Raw genomic sequence first — 25,364 nt, forward strand, 5'->3', positions numbered from 1 at the left:
TGCAGACGGGGTACAGAGCCCACAGAGGGGGCACGGAGCCCACAGAGGGGGCACGGAGCCCGCAGAGGGGGCACGGAGCCCACAGAAGGGGGCTCGGAGCCCGCAGAGGGGGCACGGAGCCCGCAGAAGGGGGCACGGAGCCCGCAGAGGGGGCACGGAGCCCGCAGAAGGGGGCACGGAGCCCGCAGAGGGGGCACGGAGCCCGCAGAAGGGGGCACGGAGCCCGCAGAAGGGGCACGGAGCCCGCAGAAGGGGCACAGCTCTGCCGCTACCTTGGCTTCGGCCCCGAAACCAGTTTGGACTCTGACCTTCAGAACTGTAGGAGAATACGTTTGTGATGCTTTAAGCCACTGAATGTGTTGTAACTAGTTGCCATGGCCATAGAGCATGTCGCTGAGGGCAGGTCACAGGGGTTATGTCGCCGAGGGCAGGTCACAGGGGTTATGTGAGGGCAGGTCACAGGGGTTATATCGCCGAGGGCAGGTCACAGAGGTTATGTCAGTGAGGACAGGTCACTGAGGGCAGGTCACTGAGAGCAGGTCTCTTAGCAGCCAGAGCCCGGCCGGAGCATTCCAGGTAGTAAGAGAACCCCGGGGCTGCCAGAGAAAATACTAGAGCTGTTATTTTTATGTATTTTGTATTGCATCCATTTAAAAGTCTATTTTGGTGAATGTTTATCGTATACTAGTGTTAACTTAAACATAAAAAGGCCTTCGGAGTGAGAGGCAAACAAGCATTGGTTGGAGATCAGTAAGAATAGCTATTCTGGAGCCGTTATTCAGGCAGAAGCCCCAATAATGTCAATCAGAAAACAAAGGCAAGGTCATCTGGGGGGGGGGGGGGCGTATGTATTGGGGTAGATAACCTAAAACAGGACCTCAGTTCTAAGCCATGACTTTAATTTTCAGTCCAGTAGCCATAATAACCGATTCCTTGTGGCGACTACGAAGGGACCCCCCAGGAGACCACCTGGGACCACCCCGTGGACCGGACCACGCTGCGCCCTCCAGCTCCTGCCCTGCCGCGGGTGAACTTCAGAGTCCTGTCCTGAATTCCAATCCCCCTGTCCACTTTGGAATTTCCTTCATCCTGTTATCTTTGTAAACAGTTCTTGGGGAACAGTGTTGCCGAGGCCCGACCAGAGGCTTACCTGGCCCAGTGCAAGGTTCCGAGGCCCAGGCGCAGAGGCAGCAGGCCGGTCCTCTGGCGGCGGCTCCGTCCGGGTTTGAGGGGCTCCATTCACACTGGGGTTCCCCCAGCAAACGGCCGATGAGCGCGCAGTGGAAATTCATGCGCCTGCCCTGAAGCGCTGCTCCGATGGTTTTCTAACCGGGTGTGTGTCCGTGGAAGTGGGGGGGACGCCGGCCGAGGGGCGGGCGGGCAGTGGGGAGACTTGCACAGGCCCAGCGGGAGGGGCGGGAGGGGCAGCCCCGTGGCGCCTGGGGGAAAGGCTGCCGTCCTCTGTCCCTGGGCCCTGGCTGGTGGCTGGGTGGGTGCCCGGCAGGAAGGCTGCGAGAGCAGGTGTGAGGAGCTGCTGAGCATCTAAGGCAGTTGGATCTCCAACAGGCTCATGGTTCCGAAGAGAAATCAGGTTTGGAGCCATGCGTTTGAGAGGGACCAAGCCGGAGGGGCACAGGGAAGGAGGCTGAGCTCGGCGGGTACAGGTGGAAAGAAAGAGAGGAGGGGAGGCCAGGCTGAGGCAGGGCCATGCATGGCAGGCCGGATGGGCAGGCAGAGGGCTCAGGGCCCAGGGAGGGGGTAAGAGCGATGCCATGCTGGTGTCCAACCGGAGAGGCAGGAAGATGAAGGAGAAGGGTCTGCCGGATGTGAGGCTGGGACACCCCTGGGGACTTGGCCGAGGCAGGACTGGGGGGGGGAGGGGGGAGCCAGGCAGGGGCAGACTCAACAGGGAACCAACCAAGATGAGAAATGAGGTCTCTTGGCTTTGCCTGATTATTTGTTCATCAGAATGAGGAAAACGAAGCTGCAATTTAGAGAAAATTTTCCAGTTACTTGGCGGAAAACTGAAATAGTGAGGGACAGGGTCAGTGCTCATAAAATGGAGATTTATTTGAAAGCTTTTGCACAACAGAGGGAGGGTGGCAGGGTGGCAGGGTGGGGGGGGGACTTGACACCCCAGGGAGCAGGGGCTTGTCCCCCAGGAGCCGTCTGCACCGGACACTACACCTGCCTGTGCTCCCCAGTGGGTGCGAGTCAGGACCACACCAGGCCCAGGAAGTGGTCCCTCACTGAGATAAGTCTACAAGCCTTATAAACATGCCTTTGTTGTTGGGGTCACCTCCCCTTTAGGGGATGTTTGTGTGTGACAGTAATTTTTTTGTCATTTTCTTATTTCCCAATGAAATTAAATAAACACACATTAGCTGTAGCAAACAGAACACAGTAAAAGGAGGGTGCAGGGATAAGGGGTGGTGTGTTTCCCCCGGGTTTTAGTGAAATAAGTTTGGGTCCCTCCTGTCCCCGGCCCTGCCGCACACAGCACCGACATTCCGCCTCTGCGGCAGGGACAATCTGTCACAGGATGACTTGCATCGTGTCCCCTCCCGGAACGGTGGGCTGGCTACCGGAGGGCATGCTGGGAAGCACGGCGCAGGGTGCAGTGGCCAAAGAAATGACCAATTTGAGATTCTGAGTCATGAGTTGTCACAATTAGAAGACAGACAGGGTCCGTTGCTGTATCTGCTGCCTGTTCCCTGTACAAGCTTTGGGAATGAAAATAATAGGCTTTCAAAACGAGAGCCGGGTAGGGCTCTGCTTACCTCCAGCGGCACCCCCCACCCCCCACCCCACGGAGCAAGAAGGAACCTGGAAGACGGAGACCCCCCTCCTCTTTGGAACAGGCTAAGAAAGGAGTCCCGGGAACCAGCAAGGGTCAGGGAGTCGGGATGACCTACTGGGAAGTACACTTTTGCAATTACAAAGTACGTCGTTCAAGGGCGAACACCCGCTAGGACTGTAGACCACCCTCCTGGAGAGGGGTGCCCTCCTGAGAGGAGGTCTTGGGGGTGGGGTAGGCCTGGGAAGAGGGGAGACTGGCTGGGGAAAGGGAAATTGTTCGCTCTGGGAGCCAGACCACAAGACACGGTGACACCCTTCCAGGTCAGAGACATGAGCGGCCAGACCCTGGCCTGGCTCAGCCCAGCTCATCAGGAGATCAGATTTCACACCGGAGAACCCGGAGGGGAAGAAGGGCAGGGGGTGCCCAACCCTCCCTCCCTTTAGGCCTGTCTGCACCGGACACTACACCCAACAACCAGAGCCCTCTTTCAGGCCCTGCGGATGACCTGCCCATCCTGGCTTTCCAAGGAGTCCCGTGGGGTTCCCAGTGGCTGAGCCACCCCCTGGCCACCCTCCAGACTAGCCTCCTCCCCTCAGGCACTGAGAAGAGCGCGGAGCCCCAGCATGGGGCTGCGCCCCCGCCCCGTCCTACTCTGCGCATCTCACTCCTCCAGGGAACCTTCTGGAAAGCAGGACCTGGCAGGGAATCCTCGGGTACCCCTTCCCGGGGGCCAAGGCTGCCCCTCCCGGCCGTGCGCTAACAGCTGCGGTTTTGCTCAGGTCCCAGGCAGAGCTCCGTCTGGCAGGGAGGCCGTCTCGGGCCCGACCTGACGGGGACACGCGGCAGATGGCTCTGGCCGAGGGATGCGTGGGGCGGTGCGCTTGCAGGCCCCGGGAAAGGCTCCACTACTGGAAGCGAGAGCCTGGCCAGCACGGTCTCTTGCTGCCCGGGCCCTCCCGCCCTCAGCAACGTGGAACGACGGTGGCCACACCTGAGGACAGGAAGGTGGGAGCAGGGAAGGAGCCGGCCCTGGTGGCATTGCTGAGCAGAGCACCCTCCGCAGGAGACGTCCAAACGTCTTCCGTGCTCAAGCCACTGCTGACGTGGGGTGGCCCCTCGCCGCCCCGTGCGCTCTGGCAGACCTCTGAGGCCCCCTCCATCGACGCCCGCCCCCCGGGACGTCTGCACTCGCCCACCTCCGGCTCGGATGCTCCCGGACACCCAGCCTGGCCGCCCGCCCCGTGCCGCCAGGTAAGCCGCCCAGCAGTAGGTGGTGGCCCTGCCCAGTGGAACCCGGGGTAGCCCTGCCGTGGGCAGCAGCAGCAGCAGCAGGACACTTGGGGTTCGAGCCCACCTCTCCCCTAAGAAGTCCCCTCAGATGTCTGACAGGCCAGCACTAACAGGGGCTTCTCCGGTGTTAGGCAGTGTCCTTGTTGTGCCCTGTACTCGGAGTCGCCACACACAGCAGCACAGTGAATGTTCCTTGCTCCGGAGGTCCGGGTGGAACAGAACCACCTTTCGTCCTTACAGGCTGTGCCCAAAGGGGAAGAGGGGTCTTTCTTTCCGCTTGACTTGAAATCCGGGGGAGGCCTTCAGCTGGCTGGCCTGAGTCCTGCTCACACCTGGACGCTGCACCATACGCAGGAGGTGGGCACAGCTACTGCCCCCTGGTTATACGGCCAACCTCAGGGTCAGGACGGAGTGTTCACCAGACCCCCACCCCAACCTCTAGGCAGTGGGCAAGAGCCAGTGCATCCCCCAAAGTGGGGGCATCATCGTGGGCAGCTCTGAGGGTGCCCCCACAAACGAAGACTCCCGGCGGCAATGAGCAAACATCGCTGCCACTCTACCAACAGGAAAAGGCCTGTGCGCCCAGCTCTGAGAAAGGGGAGCTCCTTCAGAGCTGGGGGTGGGGTGGGGTGCTGGAGAACTAGGAGTGGTGGTGGTCGGTAAAAACCAAAGCAGGTTTGCAGACTCCTGGATCTGCCCCGGCTACCCCATAGCCCAAATGGCCTTTTCCTGCTTTCTTCATCTGGTAAACTCCTATTCATCCTTCAAGACACAGCTCAAATGTCACCTGCTCTGTGAAGCTCTTTGTTCTCCAACACGAAGGCCATTCTCAGTCCTGCTCCCTGTTTCCAAGAGTATTTTGCATCTGCCTCACTGAATTTTAATCTCTGGCTTGTGGGTACTGCTTGTCTCCTTGGGTAAGGCAGGGGTTGCCCCTTGTGGTGTGAAGCCCCCTTCTAGCACACAGAACGAGGACCTGACACTCCACTCAGGTGCTCTATACCTGCTGGGTGAGCGGAGGAACTACACAGGCAAGAATATATTCTCGGGGGGCAGATGGACTTGTCTCCCTTCTTCCCTCCTAACAGAACCCGCTTCTCACGATGGAGGCTGAAAACATATTCTTAGCCTCTCTTGCAACTGGAGGTTGCCAACGGACCCATTTATAATTAATAAAACTTAAAGAGAAGTCCCCAAGGGGCTTTTTTCCCTTCTCAATAAATAGCACACCTTGAGAGAGGAGAGCTCTCTTCCTTGTCCTGTTCCTTCCTATCTTTGAACACAACTATGAGAATGTGATACCTGGAGCTGTGGCAGCCTTCTTGAGACTATGGGGCCAGTAGCCTGACGAGAAAAGCCAACATGCTCAAAATGATGCAGTGGAAAAATTGAAATGTGCCTGGTCTTTGATTATTCATCCTTAGATCCAACCTGGGAACCACCTACTTCCACAGTGTTCATGAGACAATAGAAACACCTAGTATTTAAAACCACTTTTAGCGGGTAATTCCATTGCTGGTGGCCGAGAGCATGCTGATCCATGCCTTCACGCTCATGATGACAGTGACGTGCTCTACAGCATAAACAACATCTTTTCCCATCCAGCACCAGTTTAGAAAACTGAGAAGACAAAAACCCCTCAGAACTGACAATTATTAAAATAGTGTCCATGTTTTGTTTCCAACTATCAATGATTTCAAGTTAAGTGTAAAGTCTTGTCCCCAGGTTCCAGGAGTGTTTTGCATTTGCCTCACTGAATCTGGCTCATGGGTACTGCTTCTCCCTTGGGCAGGGCCAGGACCAAGTCTTATGATAGTAATGGTGTAGTAATGTTAATAACCTCATCACGGTGTCCTGTGGCTTGAGCAAAGGCGAGAACTCCCGGGCCAGCCCTCGAACATGCACAGTCCCGCTCCTCTCCTCTCCCCAAGATGCGGGCCCTGAAGACAGGACATGCACAAGGGTCGCTGCCACCAGGGCAACGTCTCACTCAACAACATGCACACATGCTGCGAATTAGGCTAATATGTTGAAAAGCTCTGTGCAAAGCTGCCACGGGCGAAAAAAAAATCAAGGTAACTGTGTACTTGAACCAGCAAGCCAGTGAAAGGATCTGAATAACCTGCATCACAAACTCAGAGGTTTGAGTTTAGAAACTGAGGGGAGCTGGCTGGGGATGAGGCAAGGATGGGAGTTACAGAAGGAACAGCAGCCCTGGCTGGTTTGGCTCAGCGGTTAGAGCACCGGCCTGCGGTCCAGAGAGACTCGGGTCTGGTTCCCGCTAAGGGCATGTACCTCAGTTGCAGTTTGTCCCTGGCCCTGGTTGGTCGTGCAGGTGGCAGCCACTCGATGTGTCCCTTTCACGGCGATGTTTCTCTCTCTCTCTTTTCCTCTCTCCCCCTCCCACTCTACCTGAACAAAAAAAAATTGAAAAATGTCCTCGAGTGAGGATTAAAAAATAATAATAATAATAAATAAAAAAGAGACAGAAGGAACAGCAGCAGGAGCCTAGGGGGATAGCCCACCGGTTCCCACAACAGCACACCGGTCTACAGGGCTGGGGAGCGAGGTGTGTCGGGCAGCAGACAGCAGGTTGTGGGCGATTCTGCCAGGCTGAGGGGTTTGCATTCACCTGCAGGCTTGAAGGAGACAGGGGAGGGTTCGGGTGGACGGGGCGTGCTCAGATGTGTACCCTGGAACCCTCACTCTGGCAGCCAGTCTGGTGGCTGGACAGGAGGAGGGAGCCGGAGTTGGTGTGAGGCACAGAGTTACAGTTCTGACCAGTGCCTGCCATTTAAACTCTGAATCTGGAGGGCACAGGCCATGCACGGTGCCTGGTACACAGGCAGGGCTCACCCAATGGCCACTGATAATATTTGCATGATCAGGAGTCCACCAGTGCCACCTGCAGGCTAATGGAACCTCACCCAGAGGGCTGCTGCCGCTGCTCGGCTTCCGTCAGTGACACCGAACAGCCCACCACAGAGACACAGTGGACACTTGCCATCTTGCTTTTCATCCCGAAGCCCAGCTCCAGCCCTGCCCACAGAGCTCAGAAGTTAATGGTCGCAGAGGAAGCACTGATTTCTGGATCCCTGGGAAGGGTCCAGGTCACAGCCAAGTCAGAGGAACCCAAGTCCCAATGTCCCAGGTGCCTCAGAACTTTCACCAGGAATTCTCGGTGCAAGACCACCCTGGGCCCCTGCAGACACCACCACCTGACCACAGCACTGTTGCTGAACCCAGACATGCTGAGCACCCTCAACACAGTGCTTGGCACACCCTTTGCATGGTCCCAGCTTATCCTGTTGCCCAGTGACCATGAAGCCATTTCTGCCGCGCTGCTCCGAAGTGACCTTGGCTGTGGTCAGGCTCCCGGGCCCTCACTCTGCCCTCACTCACCCCTCCCTTCTCCCATGGGGAGAACAGGGGCTCCTGTGTTGGGGGCCAGGCAGGCCATCTAACTGCCCGAGTGATGGGCAGATGAAGGAACTCCTCCTTGCAGGAGAGGGGAGTGGACGGGCCAATTGTTAAAAAAAGTTTTGGATTTTACAACAGCCCGTTATGTTATCCAGCTGCTCCTTAGCCAATAATCAGGGTATACATGTCTGAGAGTTCGCACGAGCACCAGTTAATTAGCCACGCAGTGATCTCCGTAGGAGGGAGGCGAAGGTGTTATCAGGGTCTCTGTCCTGATGAGCATTTGCAAACCCCAGAGAAGGAACTCAGAACGCGGGCCGCTCCGACTTTCTACAGCAGCACCGGCTCCTCTGGGCCGCGGCGAGCAGTGTCCGCCCAGTTGTGAACGCATCGCCTCCTAATGAGGTCCGGGGTCACGCTCTGTCTGTCTTTCTCCAATCCAGGCCAGAATCCCTGAAATCGGTAAGTATAAATCTAAGGGCACTAGGGTTCCTCCTCAGTGAGAGGGTCTTTTTCCTCTAGAAAACATAAGGGATTTACAACACTGTAGCACACATCTTCAAAGCCCAGTCATGAAAGTAACATGATTTATTATATTAAACAAAAAGAAATCGGTAAAGGCCAAAAGCACTAAGCAGGCTCACAGCCAACGAGCCTAGTCACTGCCAACTTGCCTTCCGTCAGGAGGGCCCCAGGAAGAGTTCATCAATTTGTATTTAAATAAAAAGAGAGAAAAACAACCCCGCAGACTGAAAAGAACAAAAAAGATTAAATAATCTTGCGGCTGAAAAAAAAAAATGCTGTCTTGAATATATTCAGCTCTAGCTACCGGCTGAATTCCAATTTCAGGATCTCATTTAAGGAAAAGGTAGAGACATACTCCACAAAACAGCACAAAATTCACTTCCCTATATCATTAGTGTCATTAAAATAATACATATTCAGTCTTATGTTTCTTCATACAGATGCTTTTTACATAATTAAGATAACTGTGAGTTTGTAGTCTCTGTTTTAAACTTAGCATTACATCATAAACTTCTGTTATTTAAAAAAAAAACTTCAAAAATTTGCCCTGGAGCTAGCACCCCACTAAAAGTGTTGGTTAAGCCCTGGCCGGTTTGGCTCAGCAGTTAGAGCGTCAGCCCGTGGACCAGAGAGTCCCGGGGTTCAGTTCCCACTAAGGCACGTACCTCAGTTGCAGTTTGTCCCCGGCCCAGTTTGGGGTCGTGGGGTGGCAGCCACTCAATGTGTCTCTCTCACATCAATGTTTCTCTCTCTCTCTTCCTCCCCCTCTCCCTCCCGCTCTATCTGAAAATAGATGCAAAAATGTCCTCGGGTGAGGATAAAAAAAAAGTCTTGATTAGGTTGTCCATGGCGCCCTTCCAAAGGACATTTTTCTGTCATCCTCCCCAGTTCACCTCTCTCTGGCTTCTGACCTTGTTGACGGTCTTTCCTTGATCCAGCCTCCTCCGAGTTGCTGTGACTCACGGGCTGGTTGCCCACCTGTCTGTCTCCCCAGACTCCTCGCCCTGCCGCCACCCGCTGGAGCTCCTGGAGGGGCGGCCTCTCCTCTTCTCATTTCACTGTCTCCTCAGGTGATCGCAGGCTTCCTTGAGGCTTTGACTCTAACTTACGGTGATGATTCACACAGTTCACTCCCACCCAGACCTGTATGCCTGACTGTCTCAACCTTCCCCTTGGAAGTCAACGCCTGGGTGTCCACAACGGAACTCAGGACCTCCCTCAGGCCTGGCCCCTTCCGGAGCCTGGAGAGCGGCACTATCCCCATTCTGTTCTCAGGCCAGAAAGCCAGGACTCATCCTGGACATTTCATCCCTCCTCCCCAATTTAACTGATTTGTGGCCACATCCCTAAGTGTGGCCTTCGAAGATCACTTTCGAGTCCATCCAGTGCTCTCCATCCCAACCACCAGGGTCAGCGTGTAGGGGTGTGCACTGCGCAGGGCCACCACCCAGGCCTCTCGCCTGTTCTGCAAGAACACTTAGCAGCTCGCCTTCCTGTTCCGTCTCTCCAAGCCCTTTTACAACCTGCAGCGAGGGTGATCTTATTAAAATGCAAATCTCATCATGCTGTTCCTTTGCATAATTGCTCTTAGGGCCCGGCTGGGCCTACATCTCCCTGAGTCATCACCCATCCTGTTCCCTGGTTTCCCTGAACGGCCTGGCCCTTTCCAACATCTTCTTCGGCATCCCCCAGCCACGGAGGCCTCCCTGCAGCTGCTCAGATGCAACCCTCCCCTCCCTGGCCTTGACCCGAGTGTCCTCCTCCCCTCCCTACCTCTGGGATCAGATTCTTCCCTCAGAACCCAGAGCAGCCAGTGCACCGCTCAGACTGGGAATCTCCTCCGACTCCACGGCCACGTGGAGACTGTCCCTCTCCGGAGCACTGTGATCACGGTGCGTTTGCCGATTAACACTTACTCGCGTGAAGCCGTCTTCGGCGCATGTCTGCAGCATGGTAAGAATGGTAAGAATGATGTTCCCCTTTTTCTTACCCTTGAATCCTCAGCAACTGGAACACACTTGGCACGCAATGACTATTTGTTGAAGAAATGAATTATCTAGAAAATTGGGTGTAATATAATTTTGCCAATCTTTCAAAAACTGTTAAATGCCCAGTTCATTTTGTTACTGGCGGGGAAAGGTCCCCACGTGATCCTCATGGGAATGGGCTTCTTGAGATAGTCTGAGAAAGGAATTTTCTGAGACTCATACAGGAGGAAGAGATGGTGTAGAAAGTTACATTTCTGTGGAATCAACCCCCCGAGTTTCCAAGGTCCCACCTCCCTTTGTCCTTCCGAGGAAGAAGTGCAGCTGGGGCTTCAACAGAGCCAAGATCAAAGCCAGCGTCCAGAGTCGTTGCCATGTTTGCACGCTCCAGTCCGGCATCAGACTAGCTTAGTTTGTGTTCCCAGTTGCAGCCCGTCAGTCCCTTGCATGTGGGGTCCACAGGACACATGGCCATAGAGGGAACACAGGCACATGCACGGAAGCAAGAACAAGAGAGCCCCATGAGCTAAGAGCAGGGCGAGGACTCCTTTGTTTGGGGGATTTGGAATCCTCACGTTGTCAAGGGCTGGCATTGCCTCATCTCTTCTCACCAGCGATTCCTGTTTCCAGGTTCGATGGACAAGCACCTTCCCCGGGTCACCCCCCCTTCACTGTGCATGCGTCCATCCTCCCCTTTGTGCAGCCCCTTCCCCCAGGCATCCGAAAGGGATGGGCCGGTGGTTCCCGGGGAGTGCAAAGTTGCTGCTCCCTGGTGAAGCTGCCCAAGTGACACACCTATAATGTCTGGTCTTCCCTTCGCTCCTTTCCTAGTATCAATAACTAGCTAACTACAACCGTATCAATCTTACATTTAGGTTTCCTGGTTTTTGCTATTATAATATACTATAATAAATAACTTTAAACATTAAACTATTTTTTTCTTTAAATCATTCAATCATTTATTAAAAATAAAGACTCTTGGGCCCTGGCTGGGTAGTTCAGTTGGTTGGAGTGTCATCCCGATATGCCAAGGTTACAGGTTTGATCCCCAGTCAGGGCACATACAAGAATCAACCAGACAGCCCTGGCCAGTTTGGCTCAGCAGTTAAAGCATCAGCCCGTGGACCAGAGAGTCCCAGGTTTGGTTCCCGCTAAGAACACGTACCACAGTTGCAGTTTGTCCCCATTCCCGGTTGGGGTTGTGTGGGTGACAACCACTCAATGTGTCTCTCTCACATCAATGTTTCTCTCTCTCTTCCTTCCTCTCTCCCTCCTGCTCCATCTGAAGATAAATGCAAAAATGTCCTCAGGTGAGGATAAAAAAAAAATCAACCAGACAATGCATAAATAAGTGGAACAGCAAATCAATGTTTCTCTTTCTCTCTCCAATTAAAAAAAAATAAAGTTCATAAATAAATAAAGACTCTTGGTATACACAGCCATTGCCAAAATGCTTTTTTCTTTTGCATTTATCTTCAGATAGAGCAGGAGGGAGAGAGGAAGAGAGGAAGAGAAACATCGACATGAGAGAGACACATCAACCAGTTGCCACCCATACGACCCCAACTGGGGACGGGGACAAACTACAATCGAGGTACATGCCCTTAGCAGGAACTGAACCCAGGTCTCTCTGGTGTGTGGGCCGATGCTCTAATCGCTGAGCCAAACCAGCCAGGGCTTGATTAACTTCTTCACGTGGCTTCAAGGTAGGTTCTGGTGTACTGCCATTCAAGCCCAAAGGGTTCCCTTTCGTATTTCTTGTAGGGCAGGTCTGCTAGTGATAAAGTCTCTTATTTTTGTTTATCTGTCAATGTCTTGACTTCTCCTTTGTTTTTGGAGGAGAATTTAGCTGTAGAATCTTTGGTTGAAAGTCTTTTCTTTCAGCACTGGGAAGACATCAGCTCACTGTCTTCTGGCCTCCATGTTTTCTGATGAGAATTCAAGTTCATTTTATTATGGTTCAGTAGTTTCCCTCAATAGATGATTTTCAGTTTGTTGCGAAGCTTTGGTTAAATATTAGCATCCTAAAATTCATTGAATTTTTGTTGTTTCATTCATATTTTTGTTGTTTTAGAGGGAGAGTGAGCTCACTAAAGTCCTTACCATGTCATTTTGGAAGTTGATCTCTTCATAGTTTTAATTACTTTAGATAATATGTTTCAATATCTTGTAAAGCAATTTTCCTTCAATAATTATTTTCCTAGAATTTTGTAACTATTCTTTCCTATGTGGCTCATTTTTCAGGTGAACGTTAGAATCATTTGCTCATGCTCCAGTGAAAACATGCACTGGTCATTTAGAATGCTGTTCTATTTTTTTTTTTTTTATCCTCACCCGAGGACATTTTTCCATTTTTTGTTCAGATAGAGTGAGAGGGAGAGAGGAAGAGAGAGAGAGAAACATCGATGTGAAAGGGACACACTGAGTGGCTGCCACCCGCACGACCAACCAGGGCCGGGGACAAACTGCAACCGAGGTACGCGCCCTTAGCGGAAACCGAACCCGGGTCTCTCTGGACCGCAGGCTGATGCTCTAACCGCTGAGCCAAACTGGCCAGGGCTAGAATGCTGTTCTAAATATAGCTCACCTTCTTGGAATATTCAAGCTTCCTGCTATACTCTTCGACTTTAATACTGCTCAGTGAATTTAATGCATTTTTTCATGTGGAGTCTACTGTATTTTTCCTAGGCATTTAAATGTTTTTGTTGTGACTGTGAACTGTGATTACTATGCTATGTTATTTCTTTTTTTAAACATAAAGCAAACATTTCCAGGGGGGAATAAACACTACTTATTTATGTAGCTAAGGTTATGGAAGTCAGGAGGGCTCCTTCCGCAACTGAGAGGTTTATTTTGTTTTCTTTGAAGCAGCAGAGTTATCTTTGTCCAAGTTAAATCTTCAGCAGAAACCTGTACATCACAACGAAAGCTCAGGAGCACAGCTGCCTGGCTGAAACGGGTTGCGGGCTGGTGCAAAGCCCCGCAGCCTCTGCCTCCCGCCTCACTCTTCACCCAGTCCTGAGGTCTTCTCTTTTAGAGAACGGGCAAAGACTTATTTTTCTTTGTTTTTTGTTTTGTTTTGTTTAAACTGATTTTAGAGAGCGAGGGAGAGATAGAAACACCAAGGTGAGAGAGATACATCAAGCAGTCGCCTCCTGCATGCCCCTCACTGAGGATCGAGCCCACAACCTGGGCATGTGCCCTGACCAGGAATCGAACCGGGACCTCTCGGACCATGGGACGATGCTCAACCACTGAGCCACACTGGCCAGGGTCCCTGAGTTACTTTCCAACAACTGGCTGCTTGGTTATCTGTCACAAATAGGAACTCATCTGTGGGCTCCTTAGTGTAACCTCTTGCTTTTTTAAAAACATTTCATTCTACTTCAAGGTGTTTTTTCATCTCTATTCAGTGACCACTAGCCACCAGGGTTTCAGCGAGATCCTGCCTCACTGACACAGACCACTCCCAGCTCGTCTCTCCTAAGTCCACGGAACAGGAAACTGAACATAGGCTTGAAGATGTGGTTGGTTCAAGAAAGAACATATTATTTCTCTGATGTGTTGTCACTATCCCATCCTGTGTCACAACAGAGAGACGTGTTCTGGCTCTATGACTTAGAAATACAGTGCCCAGTTTTCATTAGCTAAATGAGTAGGTAGATTATATCATGTACCAACTGAACTCCAGCAGAGAACAGAGGGCATTCGCGAAATAGCCGACAGAGGAAGAGGAGGTAGGTCTCACGGCTTAGACCACCACAGGACAAGAAGCAACGTTAAAACAAACACTCAAAAGAAAATGTGTGTTCTAAACATCTACAAAAAATGTTTTATTAAGTTTTCAGGATATAAAGGAATTCAAAAAATAACCATGATACTTTCAAAAACTTTTAAAAACTATTTAGTTAGTGATGTTCACAAGAGAAAGACTTGGACCTTAGAGAACAGACGAAGTTAAGCACCTGGGCCACAAGAGTGAGAGACGGACGGGCCTGCTACGTACACACTCATAAGGGGCTTACACGCTAACTTTTTAAACAAAAAGCAAAGCGCGCTCGTTGCTTCAAAGTGGGCTTGTGAGACTGATTACCGAAGGGCATCACCGGCAACTCCTCTTACAGGAAAAAGCTTTCTACCTCACCCAGCCCACATGTTACCTTGCATGCAATTTGTATGGGAACGGGATGAGATCAAGTCCAGTTCTAAAGCCAATTCAATTTCTAAAGCGTTGGCACTAAGCAAACATTTGAAGTAACTATGTAGTATTTTAAAGTAACAGAATTATGACAACTTAAATTACTTTCAGAGATAAGAAGGGGGTGGAGATCTTAGAGGCAGGGATGCACTTACCTCAGCACAGTACAACAGCCCCCAAAGGGAAGAGGAAGATGCTCATTCTCTACAACATGAAGAGCATTATAGGGAGTCTTACTTATAATTCAAAACTGTCAGTTAAATTCTAATAATGACTGTGTATACCTCCCCCTACCTCCCCCCCCCCCTCCCCCAATGATTTTCTTCTCAGAAGAAAAATCGGAAAGGGACTGAGTTCTGGACAGCAAGGTTGAGGCCGTGGAACTCCAAGTGTGGATGCTTCCCCCGCAGCCCCAGGATGTGACTCGCATCCCCACGCTCTGCCTTCCCATCTCCTGTGTATGGAATATAATTCATGTCATTTGTCCTTGAAAAAAATCACAGTGGAGTCTGAGGGCCATCAGTTTTTGTCCTTCAAGTATCCTAAATTCAGATCATCTCAACATCCAGAAATAGCCTTTGATTTGTTCTTTCTCTGATATCTTGTGTCCTTGGGATCAAAGCCTCTCTCACTGGCCCCAAACAATGCCCAGTGCGGAGTTTTGGCCATGTAATCCTCTGCGCTGAAAGTCTTTGATCCGCCACTGTCTTCATATTCCTGGACAAGTTCCTGGAAGCGGTTATAATCAATCCATGTCCACCATTCTCTACCAATCTTAAACTAGAGAGAAAAAATAATAAGGTCAGAAGTCAAAACATCCATAAAAAAATCAAATAAATACCAAAAAAATTAAAAATGACCTGATCTTTTGGCCCTATTGTGGTAAAGACATTTTTTTCACGCTCCAAATATGGAGTCAAAGGAGAGTTTCCTTTTCCTTAGGACTCCGGCCAAACTGAACCTGGAAGACCAAACTGCTGAATAAGGAATGCATTCCAGAATTGAAAGTTAAGTTTATCTTGAACAATATCAATGAAAGAGACTTAATTAAGTTTTCTGGCATAATCATGTGTTAATAGCCAAGCTAATTCTAATTTCTCTTGTCACTATTTTTTCTTTTATTAAAATTTCACTTTCAATTAGAGTTTACATTCAATATTATTTTGAATTAGGTTCAGGTGTACAAGCATATATACTTTACAAAGTGATCCCCCTGATAGTTCAAGCACCCACGTGGCACCATGTAGTGATTACAGTATCACTGGCTACTTCCCCTACAGCGTCACTTACCTCCCCGTGACTCCTCTGTAACAACCAATCTGTACTTCACCTTGTTCACTCAGCACCCACTCCTCTAACCTCTGGCAACCAGCAGGCTGTTCTCTGTATCTGTGAGTCGGTTTCTGTTTTGTTTATTCATTTACTTTGTTGTTCTTTTTAGATTCCACATATAAGTGAAATCGTATGGCATTTGTCTTTCTCTGTCTGACATATTTCATTTAGCATAATACCATGTAGGTCTACCCAAGCTGTTGCAAATGGTAACATTTCATTCTTTTTTATGGTTGAGTAATATTCCACTGTATATTTGCACTATTACATTTATGTCCACTCTTCTACTAATGGACACTTAAGGTGCTTCCTTATCTTGGCTGTTGTAAATAATGCTGCAATAAACATAGGGGTGTATATATCCTTTTGAATTAGTGTTTTGGGATTCTTTGGATATATACCCAGAAGTGGAATTGCTGGGCCATGGGGCAGTTCCATTTTTAATTCTTTGAGGTTATCTCCACAGTGGCTACACCAATCTACATTTCCACCAACAGTGCATAAGGGTTCCCTTCTCTCCACACCCTTACTTGCTGTTTGTTGGTTTATTAATGACTGCCATTTTAACAGATGTGAAGTGATATCTCATTGTGGTTTTAATTTACATTTTTCTAATGATAGTGATGTTGAGCATCTTTTCATATGTCTATTGGTCATACATATTTTTTTTATGCAATCTCAATGGGATTATTTTCTTAGTTTCTCTTTCTGATAGTTAACTACTGGTGTATAAAAATGCAACCTCGAGCCCTGGTTGGTTTGGTTCAGTGGTTAGAGAGTCAGCCCGTGCACCAGAGGGTCTCAGTTCGATTCCCAGTCAAGGGCACGTACCTGGGGTGCAGGTTCCATCCCCAGTACCAATCGGGGTGTGTGGAGAGACAACCAATCATTGTCTCTCACATCATTTCTTTCTTTCTCTGTCTCTCTCTCTCCCCGCCAAGGCCCCCTTCCTTCCACTCTCTCTAAAAAACAGATCAATAGAAAAAATATCCTCAAGTGAGGATTAAAAACAAAAAAAATGCAGCCTCGATTTCTGAATATTTATTTTGTATCCTGCTACTTTAGTGAATTCATTTATCAGTTCTAGTAGTTTTTTGATGTACTCTCTTAAGGTTCTCTCTCTATATTATCTTGTCGTCTGCAAATGGCATTTTTACTTTCCGATCAGGATGCCTTTCATTTTTTCCTTCTTCGTCTAACTGCGGTGGCTAGAACTTCCAGTGCTACATTGAATAAGAATGGGGAAAGTGGACACCACTGTCTTGTTCCTGGTCTTGAGAAAAACACTTTTAGTTTTCCCCTGCTGAGTATGTTGGCTGTGGGTCTGTCATATATGGTCTTTATTACGTTGAGGTATGTTCCCTCTGGTCCTACTTTGCTGAGCATTTTTATCATGAATAGAAGCTGAATTTTGTAAAATGCTTTTTCTGTAACTACTGATATGATATGATTTTTATCCTTTATTTTGTTTATGTGGTATATCACATTAATTGATTTGCAGATATTGAACCTTGCATTCTCAGAATAAATCCCACTTGATTATAGTGTATGATCTTTTAAATATGTTGCTGAATTTGGTTTAGGATTTTTGCATATATGTTCATCAGGAATATTGGCCTATAATTTTCTTTGTAATGTCTTTATCTGATTTTGAAATCAAGGTAATGCTGGCCTTGTAAAATTAGTTGAATATCTGATAAAACTGCCCAGTGAAGTCATCCAGTCAAGGACTTGTGTTTGTTAAAAATTTTGTTTTGATTTTGTTGTTTTTTTTATTACTGCTTCAATTTCATTGGTTGTAATCAGTGCTCAAATTTTGTTTCTTGTTTTAATCTTGAAAGATTATATGTTTCTAGAAATGTATCCATTTCTTCCAAATTGTTCAATGTTGGCATATAGTTGTTCATAGTGTTTTTTATACTCCTTTGTATTTCTGTAGTGTCACTTGTCACCTATCCTCTTTCATTTCTGATTTTATTTGGATCTTCTTTTTTTCTTGATAAGTATGGTTAAAGTTTATCAATCTTATCTATCTTTTGAATTTTAAACTCTATTTCATTTATTTGCCCTCTAATCATTATTATTTCCTTTATGCTACTCATTTTGGGCTTAGTTTTTTGTTCTTTTTCTAGTTCCTTTAGGTGTAAGATTAGATTCTTTATTTGAAATTTTTCTTGTTTCTTAAGGTAGGTCTGTGTTGTTATGAATTTCCCTCTTAAAACTGCTTTTGCTGTGTCCCATAGATTTAGGGGTTGTTGTGTTTTCTTTGTCATTTGTCTCAAGATATTTTTATTTCTTCCTTGATCTGTTAACCCGTACATTGTTTAGTCTCCATATGTTTGTGTGTTTTTCAGTTTTTTTCTTACAATAAATTTCTAATTTCATGCCACTGTAGTCAAAGAAGATGCATGGTATCATTTCAATTTTCTTAAATTTATTAAGACTTGTTTTGTGTCCTAACACGTGGTCTATTCTGAAAAATGTTCTATGTGCACTTGAGAAGAATGTATATTCCACTGCTTTGGGGTAAAATGCTCTAAAATATCAATTAAGTCCATCTGATCTAATGTGTTATTTAAAGCTGATGTTTCCTTGTTAATTTTCTTTCTGGAAGGTCTATCCATTGGTGCCAATGAGTTGTTAAATTCCCTACTATGATTGTATTACTACTCATCTCTCCTTTATGTCCATCAAGAATTGCTTTATATATTTAGGTGATCCTATGTTTAGGTGTATACATGTTTATAAGGGTTATATCATCTTGTTGGATTATCCACTTTATTATTATGTAATGTCCTTGTTTGTTATTATAGCCTATGTTTTAAAGTCTATTTTTTCTGAAATAAGTATTGCTACCCAGCTTTTTGTTGTTGTTGTTTCCATTTGCATGAAATATCTTTTTCCATTCCTTTATTTTCAGTGTGTATGTGTCTTCTGACCCAAAGTGGGTCTCTTGTAGACAACATATACATAGGTATTGTTTTCTTATCCATTCAGCTACCCTACATCTTTTGATTGAAGCATTTAACCCATTTATATTTAAAGTGATTACTGATAGGTATATATTTATTGCCATTATTCATATTTGTGTTCTTTTTTTAAATTTTTTTTCCTTTATTTATTTTAGAGAGAGAGAAATATCGATGAGAGAGAACCTCGATTGGCCACCTCCTACATGCTACCCACTGGGGATCTGGCCCACAACCTGGGCATGTGCCCTGACCGGGAATCGAACCAGCAACCTCTTGGTGCATGGGTCGATGCTCCAGCACTGAGCCACACTGGCCACTGTCCTTTTTTTAATTTCTCCTTCTTAAAGAAGTCCCTTTAACATTTCTTACAATATTGGTTTAGTGATGATGAACTCCTTTAGCTTTTCCTTGTCTAGGAAGCTCTTTATATCTCCTTCAATTTTATATGAGAGTCTTGTTGGGTAGAGTAATCTTGGTTGCAGCTCCTTGCTTTTCATCACTTTGAATATTTTATGACAATTCTTTCTGGCGTGAAAAGTTTCTGCTGAAAAATCTTAATGGGAGCTTCTTTGTACTGTAACCTTTTTTCTCTTGCTGCTTTTAAGATTCTCTCTTTATCTTTAACCTTTGCCATTTTAATTATGATGTGTCTTGGTGTGGGTCTCTCTGAGTTTACGTTGTTTGAAAATCTCTCCACTTCCTGGACTTGTGAATTGATTTCCTTTGTTGAGTTAAGGAAGTTTTCAGTCATTATTTCTTCAAATATTTCTTCTCAATCCCTTTTTCTTGTTCCTTCTCCTTCTGGTATCCCCAAGTTGAGGATGTTGTTATACCTCAGAGGTCCCTTAAAGTATCCTCGTCTTTTTAATTCTTTTTCTTTTTGCTGATCTGATTCTTTTTTCTGTTACCTGTCTTCCAAATCCGATTCAATCTTCTGCTTCATTTTAATGGGCTATGGACTCCTTCATTTCAGTTACTGTATTCTTCACATCTGACTAGTTCTTTTTATGGATTCTATGTCCTTTATCATGCTTACTATCTCATTGTTGATATTCTCACTGAGTTCATCTATTATTCCACTAAGTTCCTTGAGCACCCTTTAACCATTATTTTGAACTCTGTGTCTAGTAGATTGCTTGCCTCCATTCATTTAGTTCTTTCTCTGGAGGTTTCTCTTATTGTTTCATTTTAGACATGTCTCTTTGTCTCCCTATTTTGGCTGTCTGTTTATTCTGTGTATTAGGTAGATATGCTATGTCTCTCAGTCTTGGTAGAGTGGTCTTATGTCATAGGTGTCTTGTGGAGCTCAGTGGTACAGTCTCCCTGATCACTCGAGCTAAGTGCTCCAGGAGTGTCCACTGTTTGGGTTATATAGCCTTAATTGTTGTTGTTGTTCATCCTCACCCAATGATATTTTTCCACTGATTTCTTTTCAGATAGAGTGAGGGAGGGGGAGAGAAACATCGATGTAAAAGAGGTATCAATTGGTTGCCTCTCGCACAACCCTGACAGGGGCTAGGGCTCAAACCTACAACCCAGGTATTGCCCTTGACCGGGAATCAAACCCAAGACCCTTCAGTCCACAGGCTAATGTTCTAACCACTGAGCATAACGGGCCAAGGCAAGGATTATGTGAGTCTTGATTGGGTAGTTGAGTCTTGATTGCTGTTGACCCATCCATGGGTGCAGTTGACTCTAAGGACTGGCCTCAAGCCCTGGCCAGTTTGGCTCAGCGGTTAGAGAGTCAGCCTGCGGTCCGGAGAGACCCGGGTTCGGTTCCCGCTAAGGGCATGTACCTCGGTTGCAGTCTGTCCCCGGCCCTGGTTGGTCGTGCGGGTGGCAGCCACTCGATGTGTCCCTTTCACATCGAGATGTTTCTCTTCCTCCCCCTCCCTCCCACTCTATCTGAACAAAAAATGGAAAAATGTCCTCGGGTGAGGACAAAAAAAAAAAAAAAAGGACTGGCCTCAACCAGAGTGTACAAGCTGCTTTGTGGGGGCTGAACTCACAAAGTAGGATTCACCCTAGTGTCCTCTGGTGCCTGCTGAGACCTCCCTTTGGGTGTAGCACTTGTGGAGCTAATTAGGTCATGCTTTGCTGTGATCTGAAGTCAGCTATTGGGTGTGTTGATTCTGGGGCCTCACAGGAGGACTCTGGTGCAGGGCAATGTCAGACACTGCCTTTGACTAGCTTTGGGCTACCTGTTAGGATCTACAAATTGATTCACAACTGGTAGCTGTCTGTCCTTGGCCTGGGTCCATACCAAGAACAGATCCTACCAGTACCAGGCCGGAGATCTGCCACTGTCTGACAACTGCCTGTTAGGCTCAGCCACAGAAAGAACATGAGATGCATAAGGCAGGTTCTCAGGGAGTCAACAGACAGGGGCAAGTGGTGTTCACCAGGTTAATACAGATTAAATCTGAGCATCAGTGCTGGGCCTGAGACCACTCAGCAAAGTCTCAGGGTAACCCCAGCCCGGTGGCTCAGTTGGTTGGAGCCTTGTCCCATACACCAAAAGTTTGCAGGTTCGATACCCAATCAGGGCACATACCTAGGTTGTAGGTTCAATCCCTAATTAGGGTGCATATGGGAGGCAACCAATCAATGTTTCTCTCTCACATCAATGTTTTTCTCTCTTTTCCTTCCTTTCTCTTTCTTTAAAAAAATCAATAAAAACATATCCTCTCATAAGGATTAAAAAAAAAAAAGTCCCAGGGTCACCAAGGCCAGCAGCCACCTGTCTGGGGCTGCAGACTTTTGTGGTGGAAAGGGATCTCAGGGAGTCTTCAAGGTGAAGCCAAAGTTCATCAAGCTAAGGCAGATTAAGATTTGGCTGAGAGACAGGGCTCTGCACAGGAATAGTGGCACCTGTCAGGAGTTGGGGAAGACAACCTTCACCTTAAAGCTACACAACTCAGCTCCTCCCTGTGTGTCTCTAGCACCTCCAGAGCCCACCCAGAACTACAAAAGAGTTTTTCAAGAAAGGCTGCAATGCGGGCCCAGGGTAGCCACCTCCGGCAAAGCCCACAGCCACACATGAGCTTGGCAGGGCAGGGCCTCAGGGAACCATCAGGGTGAGGACTAATATAGCTCCTTAGGTTACTAGCATCATGTGAGGGGATTTCTCCACCCAGGAACAATGGCATCCACAGGTAGTATGGGAAAGGAACTCAACTCAGGGACATTTGTGGCTATCCCTTCAGCCCTCTCCCTGAAGCCACACAACTCAGTCTCTCCGTATATGACCCCGGCACCCTCTGAGCAGCCATCCCTCCAATGGAGCCTAGGGTGAGTGCCTGCGAGTGAGATTTTGTGTGCTGCCTCTTTAAGGGGCTCCTGGGTTTCCAGTTGTCTTCTGACATAATCCCCATTGACTTTCACAGCCAGATGTTATGGGGGCTCCTCTTCCTGGAACTGGTGCTCTGGACTGGACAGCCCTGCAAAGGGTTGAGACCCCCTTGCACCTCAGCTGGGAACCTCTGCAACTAGGATATCCCTTCGGATTCTCAACCACCACGTGTGGGTGTGGGGCCAGTTCTTTCACGTCACCACCCCTCCTACCAGTCTCAACGGGGTTTCTTCTGTAAATCCTTAGTTATAAGACGAGTGTTCAGCTGGTCTTCAGATGGTTATCCAGGTTGATTGTTCTATAATTTAGTTGTGATTTTGATGTGGTCCTGGGAGAAGGTGAGTGCACCTTCCACCTATGCTGCTATCTTGGACCCCTCCTTCTTGTTGTCACTTTTTATCTGGTATGAATTTTCATGGTTATATTAGAAGGACCTAGTGGAATCCTTTTTATACTAAAGTTTGCTTGCATTCTTAGTGAAGTTTTAATCAATGACTTCCAATTCTAAAATGCTAACTTAATAACTCAAACTAACCTTTTTAACCTAACACAGATACAGTATCTCATTAGTGGAAAGTTTTGTTAAGAATTTAAATTCAATAAAGGGAAATAATCCAATTTGTACTCTCTTAAGAAAATTGCTTCTCAAAAGTAACTATAAAATAATGACCAGAAATGAAGAAAACAGAAAGTAAGTTAAGGACACTCTGAAGGAACTACTAATTGAACTGTAGAGGCTTTTAATTCAAAGTATCTATTTGGCATTCTTTCATGTAAATATATAATAGTTTGATACCTGATTTATAAACTTACAAATCTGTTATGCCACTGTCTTTTTATTTAAAAAAAAAAAAAAAGAAAGAAAAGGAGAAAAAACCTGATTATGAACCAAGTTAACTAACAATTTCATGTCCCAGCTGAGAAAAATATTAAAAATGTATAGGTTCCTGGGTAAAGAATTTTAAAATATGCAGAATTTAAATGACATTTGATTTTTTAAAATTTTTATTCAAGTATAATTGGCACACAATATTATATTACTTTCAGGTATATAACATAATGATTCAACATTTATATACCTTATGATGTGATCACCATGATAAGTCTAGTAACCATCTGTCACTGTGCAAACTTCTGACAACATTACTGACTATATTCCCTGTGCTGTTATGACATGTGATTTTTTTACCCAACAGCTAAGAGCTTAAGGGAGGGAAATGCCAAACAAATGGAAAACTTTATCTATGAATCATAAGAAATTTTCTTCTAATAAGACCATTTTTTGAAATGGTGCCCCAAGGGCTCTTTGAACTCTACAATTCAAGATGTAAAATCCATATCTCCTGTCATTTTCCCAAGAATGACTGCTCTTGAATGTTCTCTAGTACGGTGAAAGTAATCACTGTCATCTCCAGGTGCTGAACCTCAAAAATGTTCCTCCCTTCCCTGATCCCTCACATCCAAACCATGGCCAGGCTCCATCGATTCTCCTCAGCGGCATTTCTGTCACCGCTCTGACACAAGCCCTCACTTCTGGGTCTCAGCAACAGCCTTCCAGCTGACTGATCTTCTCTTTCCAGTGTTGGCTGTTCCCAAGTTCTGAAGACTGCTTGACATGACTACGCCAACAGTACAGTAGAGCACCATTATCTAGGACACACAGTCTAACTATCAAATCTCCATCCGGACGCTTTCCACGAACTAGTTCCATCATGTGACTTCCACGCTATTCCTCTGTCTCATTAACACCCACTTGAGCCTCAGGTCTCCTCATAAATGTCCTCTGCTCTGAAAGTTTATCTGAATCACGTGGGACTATGCTGTTCCTCTGACACCGGACTTCACTGTACCTTGAACTTGCCCAACCAGAGCATACTATAATTGCTTCTGTAGTTACGTCCCCCATCCCACTCACCTCTGCTGAGGCTGCTCAATTATAATTTATTATAATTTATGCTATCACTTATGACACACAAGGGCCTACCCTATTCTTCCTTACTACTTAACAAAGCTAGAAGACTACATGGTGAAAAAACTTCAACCTGTTCTATCACCATCCTGAAAGACAGGATAAAATGCTGCTGCTGTTGGCTCCACAGAAGAGTATGAACTGTCTTCACAGTGTATTCACAGTAGAGGGCATGATACATAGGGCAGGAAGTGTGATGATTTCCCAACTAGTACAGAAGTTAACAGGTCATTAACATGTATGACAGTAAAATGAGGTTGATAATGTCTACCTTTGATTCCTCCCTTCTATTAACACTTATGGAGTGCCAACTGTAAACCCGGCCCAGTTACATACATTTAACAAAAATTGTAACAGTGTGTGCAGTGAGCGAGGTTACACACAAGGCACTCTGGGAGTGCAAAGCAGGATGTGATAAATTACCACCCCCTCCACCCATATCCAGCTTGGGCCTGCTGGAAAAGTCCTTTCAGGGGCTCCCTGCTTGGCTAGTTAAGTAAAGAATATAACCACACTCTCCCCCTCCTTATGTCTTTCCCCTGCTCAGAGTCCACATCTTGGCCTTACTTTTCCCTCAAACTCTAACATTTATCACTTGCCATGGACATTCTAGGAGAGACTAAAAGATTAGCTTGTCCTATAACAATTGATTTAGAATCTTTTTGTTGCCACAACCTACAGTAAAAAAATATATCTTATCTTAACCTACCACATACACATGCACTGACACACATATTCTGGAAACCCAACTTTCACAAAATTAAAGGCAATCTAGTTCACTTTAAAAATTGCTGGCTGCAACACACTAAATTGATTTCCTAACTCTAATGCAGTCTGAGGAACATCTGGTCTATTTTGACTACAAAACTCTAACCTGGCTTACATTGGAAGAAATTAGTTACACACATAAGCTAATATCTGAAAATGGACAACTCTGCCAATGTCTAAGAAAACAAACTAGAAGACCAAGTAAATGTAATAAAGGTGGGAATATTAGTTTGCTTGGGCTGACATAACACAATACCACTAACTGGTTGGCTTAAACAACAAAAATTCATTTTCCTCACAGTTCTTTTTTTTTCTTTTTCTTTTTTATTTATTGATTTTTGAGAGAGAAAGAGAGAGAGAGAGGGAAACATCGATTTGTTGTTCCACTTATTCATGCATTCATTGGCTGCTTCTTGCATGTGCCCTCACTGGAGATTGAACCCACAACCTTGACATATCAGGATGACACTAACCAACTGAGCTACCCAGCCAGGGCTTCTCATGGTTCTAGATGCTAGAACTCTAAGACAAAGGTTCCAGCAAACAGGCATCTTCTCACTATTGTTCATATGGCCTTTTCTTAGTATGTACACAAGGGTGGGTTCTTAGTGGCACAAGGGTGAGTTGTGGGGGGAGGGCACACTCGCGTTTCTTCATATAAAAACATTAATCCTATGAGATCAGGGCCAAACCCTTATGACCTCCTTTAACCTTAATTACTTTCTTAGAGGTTCCATCTCAAGCATGAGCCAC

The 25,364-nt window shown here is 46.8% G+C and overlaps 1 protein-coding gene across 2 annotated transcripts in view; it reads right to left on the reverse strand.

Annotated features, from left to right (window-relative positions):
• Nucleotides 1-14,602: 14,602 nt before the first annotated feature.
• The window catches only part of LOC118641781 (S-adenosyl-L-methionine-dependent tRNA 4-demethylwyosine synthase TYW1), a 159,205-nt gene continuing 148,443 nt past the window's right edge, over nucleotides 14,603-25,364 (reverse strand). The window contains exon 16 of one of the 2 annotated variants that reach the window (XM_036279333.1): nucleotides 14,603-14,998. In XM_036279333.1, the coding sequence (XP_036135226.1) occupies nucleotides 14,777-14,998 (222 nt within the window). In that variant the 3' untranslated portion in view covers nucleotides 14,603-14,776. The remainder of the gene's footprint in view (nucleotides 14,999-25,364) is intronic. The other variant, XM_036279334.1, reaches the window with a different exon arrangement.

This window comes from Molossus molossus, unplaced genomic scaffold (assembly GCF_014108415.1).
Source record: "Molossus molossus isolate mMolMol1 unplaced genomic scaffold, mMolMol1.p scaffold_m16_p_3, whole genome shotgun sequence".
Classification (NCBI taxonomy): Eukaryota; Metazoa; Chordata; class Mammalia; order Chiroptera; family Molossidae; genus Molossus; species Molossus molossus.